Source organism: Penaeus vannamei, chromosome 28, assembly GCF_042767895.1.
Source record: "Penaeus vannamei isolate JL-2024 chromosome 28, ASM4276789v1, whole genome shotgun sequence".
NCBI lineage: Eukaryota > Metazoa > Arthropoda > Malacostraca > Decapoda > Penaeidae > Penaeus > Penaeus vannamei.
Genome location: NC_091576.1, coordinates 6,352,343 through 6,362,342, shown reverse-complemented (window position 1 = coordinate 6,362,342; position 10,000 = coordinate 6,352,343). Strand labels below are relative to the sequence as shown.

The 10,000-nt window shown below is 37.0% G+C and overlaps 2 protein-coding genes across 2 annotated transcripts in view; both read left to right on the top strand.

The window, feature by feature from the left end:
• Positions 1-1,731: 1,731 nt before the first annotated feature.
• Positions 1,732-3,794, top strand: LOC138867160 (cuticle protein 16.5-like). Its single transcript, XM_070141734.1, has 2 exons — positions 1,732-1,783; positions 2,852-3,794. Exons 1-2 carry the CDS (start codon positions 1,772-1,774, stop codon positions 3,689-3,691), a joined length of 852 nt encoding a protein of 283 aa, XP_069997835.1. The 5' UTR covers positions 1,732-1,771; the 3' UTR covers positions 3,692-3,794.
• A 5,563-nt stretch (positions 3,795-9,357) lies between these two features.
• The window catches only part of LOC113806640 (uncharacterized), an 8,986-nt gene continuing 8,343 nt past the window's right edge, over positions 9,358-10,000 (top strand). Inside the window, exon 1 of the mRNA XM_070141464.1 lies at positions 9,358-9,409. Coding sequence (XP_069997565.1) covers positions 9,398-9,409 — 12 coding nt within the window. The 5' untranslated portion in view covers positions 9,358-9,397. The remainder of the gene's footprint in view (positions 9,410-10,000) is intronic.

Genomic DNA, 10,000 nt, shown 5'->3' with positions numbered 1-10,000 from the left:
TTGGAATGCGGAACGGCCCTGCAACCTTCCAGCGGCTGATGAACTTCCTAACTGCTGACCTGGTGGGTGTAAGATGTTACCTTGACGACCTGGTGACATGGAGCTCATCGTGGGAAGATCATCTTGTTCGACTTCCCCTGTTCTCCTCTCTCGCTGAAGTTAACCTCACTGTTAGCCTCAAGAAAAGTGAGTTCGGACACGCCCATATTGTCTTCCTTGGCCATGTCGTGGGTCAGGGTCAATTAGCTCCTGTTGCAGCGAAGATTGAGGCTGTTCAGAAGTACCCAGCTCCCTCTACACGGAAAAGTCTGATGCGATTTATCGGCCTGGCTGGTTACTATGGGAGATTCTGCAAGAACTTTGCTCAGGTTTCTACTCTCCTTACGGACTTACTCAGTACTAAGAGGGCTTTCAAGTGGTCGCCGGAATGTCAAACAGCTTTTGAAAATTTGAAAAACGTACCGACAAATGTTCCAGTGCTGCAAGCCCCTGACTTAAAATTACCGTTTAGTATTCACGTGGATGCCAGTGATGCAGGAATTGGAGCAGTGCTGCTTCAACCCGGCCCCGGTGAAGTGCTACACCCTGTGTGCTACCTGTCATTTAAGCCTTATCAAAAGAATTATGCCACCGTTGAAAAGGAGGCTTTAGGTTTAGTGGTAGCACTGGAAAATTTTTAAGTTTACCTTTGAAGCACTAAATACCCTATTGAGATTTTTACAGACTACAACCCACTCAGGTTTATAGAAAGTGTAAAATTCAAGAATATGCGAGTTCTAAGATTGGCTTTGGAACTGTAGCCATATATCAAAATCCATATAAAAGAAAAAGAAAATATTATTGTAGATGCTCTCTCCAGGATTTAAACAACTGTCAAAAATGTGTTGTATTTGGTAATCAGAATATTTTAGTTTAGCTATTAGAATTGAAATTTTGGTTTGCTAAACTTTTTGCCCTTCTTCCACTCCTTCGTTCTTGTGTTTGTTTGTTTTTTCGTATTTTTCACAGGTTTGTTTTTCCTTTGATAGGAATAGGATTAAAGTCTACAAGATTAGGTAGACTTTAAAATAGGTAGGATTTGGTGAAGGATATTTGGTGTCTGAATGTATTGTTAATGTTTCCGTAATTAAAATAAGTATTAATGTGTGTATTTTAATTAATTCTTCATTAGAAACTGATCATAAGAAATTAAACATATTGAATAAGAGGAAAAGACGAAATTAAATTAACTACCCAAGCATATTGAGACAGAGATTGAATATACTCTATTATAATAAATTATATTAAGTGACCACGATCTATTTCATACGTGACATACTATGAGATGCTTAATTTAATCTGACTAAATGACTGAAATTACAATCAACAAAATATCTAGCTAAAATATAACAGAAGAAGAAACATACAAAGACTTGACGATATATATATATATATATATATATATATATATATATATATATATATATATATATATATATATATATATATATGTGTGTGTGTGTGTGTGTGTGTGTGTGTGTGTGTGTGTGTATGTACAGAGAGAAAGAAAGAGAGAGAGAAAGAGAAAAGCAAAAAAAAAAAAAAAAAATTCGTGAATAAGCAAATGCACACAGATCCGTTCCTTTGTCGCCATGCCATGCCGTCCAGAGGTCGTGAGGAACAGTTTCCAGTTCCTGTTATTCCCGAAATGGCAACTCGCCCACCTGTTCCATTTATAAGAAGCGGAATTGGTGCGTTAAGGTAGTGTAAGACTCATCGCTGTTGTGTCATCATGAAATTCCTGGTGAGTTGAAGAGACTAGAGGGTTAGAGAGGTGCTGGAAGGGACGGACATACAAGTATGTAAACCATATATATAATAGATAAATGGGTATGCAACCTATAGCTACACGTGTGCACATAAAGACAAATACATACAATCTCACATGTACACACATATGTATATATATATATACATATGTGTATATATATATATATATATATATATATATATATATATATATATATATATATATATATACTTATCTATCTGTTTATGATTACACACATACACACATACTTGCACACACACACACACACACACACACACACACACACACACACACACACACACACACATATATATATATATATATATATATATATATATATATACATATGTATATATATAAATATGTGTGTATGTATATATGCATATAAATAAAATTTACATTTATATATACGAACAACGTATGCTTGTATTTTCGTACGCCCATAAAGATGCGTCTATCTTATGGCAGAACTCTTAGAAGTTACATCAATGTGAAGTAAACAGAAATAAAGAAAATATGAAAGAAAACAAGAGAAAAAAGTGTGCAGACATAGTATAATAACCGTCCTAGCAGCTTCGTTGTTGTTTTCATGCTGGCGAAGATGCATTGGGAATTTTGGGGACGATGGCTAACAGGATGATGGGTGATGGTGATATTTGAAACATGACTGTATTGCTGTGACATGTTGTGCTAAGGTTCCTTTTCCCTTCTAGTGTTCACAGATCTTTAAATGTCATCTTGGCATGCTTGTGTATCTTATTAACTTCGAGTTTATTACACTTCTGCTCTTGGTTGAGAAGAATTTCATTCTTTTATCAAAAATATGAAATAGAAATATTCTAATTCAATTTTTGGGTGGTTCTCCTACTTCTATGATTTTTTAAAGATATTTTTGTTCTTTCACTGACCTACTTTTTCGTAATAGAGGTCTGCGCATTCGCTCACTGAAATTCAGCTCATTACAGTGAATTCTTGATCTCCTGTACCTATGCAGATCTGTCAAATACGATTTCAGCTGTTAACTTTTCCACTCTTTGGCAGGTTCTGTTTGGCGTGATTGCCGCGGCCCTCGCTGCCCCTGTTCCCGACGAGAAGGTGGTTGCTGTGCACGGCGCTGTGGCTCCTGCAGCGCTGACCTACGGTGCCCATGCTTTGACCCACGCTGTGGCTCCTGGCGCAGTGTCCTATGCTGCCCCTGCTTTGACCCACGCTGTGGCTCCTGCTGCAGTGTCCTATGCTGCCCCCGCTGTGCACCACGCTGTGGCTCCTGCTGCAGTGTCCTATGCTGCCCCCGCTGTGCACCACGCTGTTGCTCCTGCTGCAGTGTCCTATGCTGCCCCCGCTGTGCACCACGCTGTGGCTCCAGCTGTCGCCTACGCTGCCCCCACCCCAGTGGCACTGCCCCCGGCCGAGGTCAAGGTCCCCGTCACCCGCACGCACGTCGAGGTCCCCGTCCACCAGAAGGTCCACTATGGCACCCAGAACTACGTCGCTGGCGCCACAACCACCATCCACAAGCCATCCCTGGCTGCGCCTGCCATTGCCCCGCCCTCCACACTCCTGGCTAAGGTCACCCACAATGCCCCTGAGCTCACCATCCAGCGCCAGGAAGTGCCCGTCGAGAAGCACACTCCCAACTTCGTTGACACTCCCTACCACGCTGGCACCATCGTCAAGTACACCGAGCCCGAAGTGCGCGAGGTCAAGGTGCCCACCCCATACGCCCAGCCCGTAGCCGTGCCTCAGCCCATTGCCGTGCCCCAGCCCGTCCCCGTGCCCCACGCCGTGCCCTTCCGCCACACTGTCCACTCCGTGGCCGTGCACAACGCCGTGCCAGCCATCCATGCTGCCCCAGCCGCCGTGGTCAAGGCTGACTACTAAGCCTTGAAGCCGGCGCAAAGCCGCAGATATTCACGCCACACAAGAACCTCATCTGATGTACATTTTTTACCTTATCAGTTTATCAATAAATGTATAAAATGCCTGCGATACCTCTACGATTCCCTTGTGCATGGTCGAAGGTTGCAAACGACGCATTCGAACGACGAAGTTCAACAAAGGGGTTACAAGCCAGGAGCAGCAGCTCCTGGGTTGAAAACTGATATCAGCGACACGTGATGAGGGTGACGATGCTTAGAAAAATAACAATATCAACAGTAATAACAGGCATGATGGCAGTGACAATAACAATAATGATGATATCAGCGAGGATAACATTAATTACTGTCGCTCTTATTATCTTTAGAAGCGAATCACCCGCTTAATATAGTGAGGAAGAAGGAAATAGTAATTCAGGACATGAGTTACATTTTGCGAGTATTTCAAACCATGTATTTCATTCGAATATATTTCCACAAAGAGGTAAAATAATAAAGAAAATCTAAGAGGCTTCACAACCATACGTCCATTATCTGTTAGTGAATGTGGGATCACGTATTGAAGGTCTACATCAGCCAAAAGAGAAGAGCTTGCTATATGTAGACACCATAAAACACCTTTATTCACAACATGATACGAGGAAGCACTTAAGGTAGGGACATCCTAGTTAACAGAGGAATTGCATCTGGCACCAACATTGATAAGAAAGTTGTAAATAATCTTTTTGAACAGTGCAAGCCAAATTCTGCAAATGTATATATATATATATATATATATATATATATATATATATATATACATATATATATATATATATATATATATATATATATATATATATATATATATATATATATATATATATATATATATATATATATATGTATATATATGTATGTATGTATATATGTGTGTGTATTTGTGTGTGTGTGTCTGTGCATATATATATATATATATATATATATATATATATATATATATATATATATATATATATATATATATATATATATATATATATATATATATATATATATATATATACACAACTATATATATATATATATATATATATATATATATATATATATATATATATATATATATATATATATATATATATATATATATATATATGTGTGTGTGTGTGTGTGTGTGTGTGTGCATTTATGTACATGCATATATATATATATATATATATATATATATATATATATATATATATATATATATATATATATGTGTGTGTGTGTGTGTGTGTGTGTGTGTGTGTGTGTGTGTGTGTGTGTGTGTGTGTGTGTGTGTGTGTGTGTGTGTGTGTGTATAAATAAATATATATGTATGTTTGTTTCTATATATATATATATATATATATATATATATATATTTATATATGAAAATATATACATATACGTATGTATGTATATATATGTATGTATGTTTATGTATATGTATGCATATAAATATACACACATACATACATGTAAACATAAATATAAATGTATGCACACACACACACACACACACACATATATGTGTGTGTATGCATATATACACATATATACATATATATGTGTGTGTATATGCACTGTATATATATGCATATATACATATATTGTGTGTATATTATGTATACATATATACATTTATACATATATAAGTGTGTATATATACTGTATATGTATATATATATATATATATATATATATATATATATATATATATATATATATATATATATATATATACATATATTTATGTGTGTGTGTGTGTGTGTACACATATATATATATGTATGTATGTATGCATATATACTTAGATGTATATACATACATCAACGAGCCATGGCCAGTAATGCAATGGCCCGGTATGGCCAAGCTCAACTCCCGTCGTAGGTAAAGATTGTTCAGAGTGTACAATCATCATGTTTCTTCTTCTGTTATATTTTAGCAAGATATTTTGTTGATTGTAATTTCAGTCATTTAGATTAAATTAAGCATCTTAATCTCATAGCATGTCACGTATGAAATAGATCGTGGCCACTTAATTTAATTTATTAAAGTAGTATATTCAATCTCTGTCTCAAAATGATTGGGTAGTTAATTTAATTTCGTCTTTTCCACTTATTCAATATGTTTAATTTCTTATGATCAGTTTCTAATGAAGAATTAATTAAAATACACACATTAATACCTATTCTAATTACGGAAACATTTTAAAGTCAACCTAATCATGTAGACTTTAATCCTATTCCTATCAAAGGAAAAACAAACCTGTGAAAAAAAAAAAACAAAAAAAAAAAGAAGAGCGGAGGAGTGGAGGAATGGAGGAGCGGAGGAGTGGAGGAGAGGAGGAGTGGAGGAGTGGCGCCGGTGGAAGAGAGAGTGAGCTCTCCGTTCACCACCTCATCACCAGCTCACGCGCAGGCGGAGCAGTACCGGTCGTGGTGTCGAAGCAAGGCGCTTCGAACTCGGTGGTTCAGTAACAACCAACAAGACCGTGATTGACTGTGTTGGCCCTCTGTCGAAAACAAAGCGCGGTAATCAGTTTCTCCTCACGATCGTTGACAGTGCTATCCGTTACCCCGAAGCAGTACCTCTCAGACGAATTACAAGTAAAAAAGTAGAGCAGTAGTAAAGTTTTTTTTCTTTCTTTTTTTTTTTTTTTTTTTTTTTTTTTTTTCTTTTTTTTTTTAATACTAAAGTGGGTCTACCTTCGATTCAGTCGGATCAGGGATCGAATTTTACCTCAGCTTCATTCCAACAGGTGATGCGTTCCTTAGGTATCAAACAGTATAAATCAACTGCTTTTCTTCCAGTCACAGGGGGTGATGGAGCGATTCCCTTACACTTTGAAAACAATGATAAAGTCCTTTTGTCTCGAAGCGGGGTCAGAATGGGATGAGGTCATTGATTTGGTATTTTTTTCTGTCAGGGAAAGCGTTCAGGAAAGCCCAGGGTTTTCACCTTTCCATCTCATTTATGGTCACGAGGTCCGAGGACCACTTAGTGTTAAAAGAATGCTGTCTTAATGAAGAGATGGTGGTGCCTGTATCTACATATGTGGAAAATCACAAGTGTAAACTGAAAGCTGCTGTCATTCTTGCACATAAACATTTGGGTAATGTGCAGAATAGGAAGATGAATTAGTTTTGGCTTCACTTCCTATCCATAAGCAGCCTCTTTGCTCAAAGTACCACGGTCCATTTCGTGTACTGAAACGTACTCGTGAGGTAAACTACATCATTGCAACTCCTGAAAGGCGAAAGAAAAAGCGTCTAGTGCATGTTAATCTCTTAAAGAAGTATAATTCTCGTGAAGATACTGATGCAATTGGAGATAAAGCAAAGACCGTGGCACTCATAGTAACTAATACTTGTGATGTCAGTGAAGGGAATAGTGACAAAGAAGGCACACATTCTATTGTGGAGCCTAATCTCAAAAACTCAATAATTCTAGATAACCCTGAGTGTAAATTAGTTCATCTAGCAGCAGTCGAAGCAGCCAGCATCACCTCCTTTATACAGGAGCATGACATAGAGACGACAGGTGCACAGCCAATTCCACAAGTACCGTATCGTCTCAGTGGTGATGAGAAAAAGTTTCTTCAAGCTGAAAGTCGACGCCTCCAAGACCAGGGTCTGATTCGTCCAAGTTTAAGTCCATGGGCATCTCCAGTTGTTCTTGTTCCAAAAGAAGGCGGACCATTTCGTCTAAGTATTGGTTACAGAAAAGTTAATGCAATAACGATACCCGATTCCTACCCTCTCCCAAGGATGGACGATATAATAGACGATCTCGGTAAGGCTAGGTATCTCTCCAAATTAGACCTTTTGCAGGGTTACTACCAGGTGCCCTTCAGTGAGAGAGCCAAACCTATATCTGCTTTTGTCACACCCTCAGGACTTTATGAATTCACCGTTCTCCCATTTGGAATGCGAAACGCCCCTGCAACCTTCCAACGGCTGATGAACTTCCTAACTGCTGACCTGGAGGGTGTAAGATGTTACCTTGATGACCTGGTGGTATGGAGCTCATCGTGGGAAGATCATCTTATTCGACTTCGCGCCCTGTTCTCCACTCTGGCTGAAGCTAACCTCACTGTTAACCTCAAGAAAAGTGAGTTCGGACACGCCCATGTCGTCTTCCTTGGCCATGTCGTGGGTCAGGGTCAATTAGCTCCTGTTGCAGCGAAGATTGAGGCTGTTCAGAAGTACCCAGCTCCTTCTACACGGAAAAGTCTGATGCGATTTATCGGCCTGGCTGGTTACTATAGGAGATTCTGCAAGAACTTTGCTCATGTTTCTACTCCCCTTACGGACTTACTCAGTATTAAGAGGGCTTTCAAGTGGTCGCCGGAATGTCAAACAGCTTTTGAAAATTTGAAAAAACGTACCGACAAATGTTCCAGTGCTGCAAGCCCCTGACTTAAACAAACCGTTTAGTATTCACGTGGATGCCAGTGATGCAGGAATTGGAGCAGTGCTGCTTCAACCCGGCCCCGGTGAAGTGCTACACCCTGTGTGCTATCTGTCATTCAAAATAAGCCTTATCAAAAGAATTATGCCACCGTTGAAAAGGAGGCTTTAGGTTTAGCAGTAGCACTGGAAAAAAATTAAGTTTACCTTTGAAGCACTAAATACCCTATTGAGATTTTTACAGACCACAACCCACTCAGGTTTATAGAAAGTGTAAAATTCAAGAATATGTGAGTTCTAAGATGGGCTTTGGAACTGCAGCCATATAATATCAAAATCACCCATATAAAAGGAAAGGAAAATATTGCGGATGCTCCCTCCAGGATTTAAACAACTGTCAAAAATGTGTTGTATTTGGTAATCAGAATATTTTAGTTTAGCTATTAGAATTGAAATTTTGGTTTGCTAAACTTTTTGCCCTTCTTCCACTCCTCCGCTCTTGTGTTTTTTTTTTCGTATTTTTCACAGATTTGTTTTTCCTTTGATAGGAATAGGATTAAAGTCTACAAGATTAGGTAGACTTTAAAATAGGTAGGATTTGGTGAAGGATATTTGGTGTCTGAATGTATTGTTAATGTTTCCGTAATTAACATAAATATGGATGTGTGTACTTTAATTAATTCTTCATTAGAAACTGATCATAAGAAATTAAACATATTGAATAAGAGGAAAAGACGAAATTAAATTAACTACCCAAGCATATAGAGACAGAGATTGAATATGCTGCTAAAATAAATTAAATTAAGTGGCCACGATCTATTTCATACGTGACATGCTATGAGATTAAGATGCTTAATTTAATCTAAATGACTGAAATTACAATCAACAAAATATCTAGCTAAAACATAACAGAAGAAGAAACATACAAAGACTTGACGATATATATATATATATATATATATATATATATATATATATATATATATATATGTGTGTGTGTGTGTGTGTGTGTGTGTGTGTGTGTGTGTGTGTGTGTGTGTGTGTGTATTTACAGAGAGAAAGAAAGAGAGAGAAAGAGAAAAGCAAAAAAAAAAGAAAAAAAAATTGTATTCGTGAATAAGCAAATGCACACAGATCCGTTCCTTTGTCGCCATGCCATGCCGTCCAGAGGTCGTGAGGAACGGTTTCCAGTTCCTGTTATTCCCGAAATGGCAACTCGCCCACCTGTTCCCTTTATAAGAAGCGGAATTGGTGCGTTAAGGTAGTGTAAGACTCATCGCTGTTGTGTCATCATGAAATTCCTGGTGAGTTGAAGAGACTAGAGGGTTAGAGAGGTGGTGGAAGGGACGGACATACAAGTATGTAAACTATATATATCATAGATAAATGGGTTTGCAGCCAATAGCTACACATGTGCACATAAAGACAAATACATACAATCTCAAATGTACACACATGTGTATATGCAAAAAATATATGTGTGTATATACATACAATCATTCGTATAAATATATATCTATATATATACACATATATGGGTGTGTGTGTATATATATATATACTTATCTATCTGTTAGTGATTACAAATACACACACACAAATTTGTACACACACACACACACATATATATGTGTGTGTGTGTGTATATAGATATATGTATATATATATATATATATATATATATATATATATATATATATATATATATATATATATATATGTGTATGTATATATATATATATATATATATATATATATATATATATATATATATGGGTATATATATATATATATATATATATATATATATATATATATATATATATATATATATGCATATGTATATATATATGTGTGTGTGTATAGATATATGTATATATACAAAATATACATTT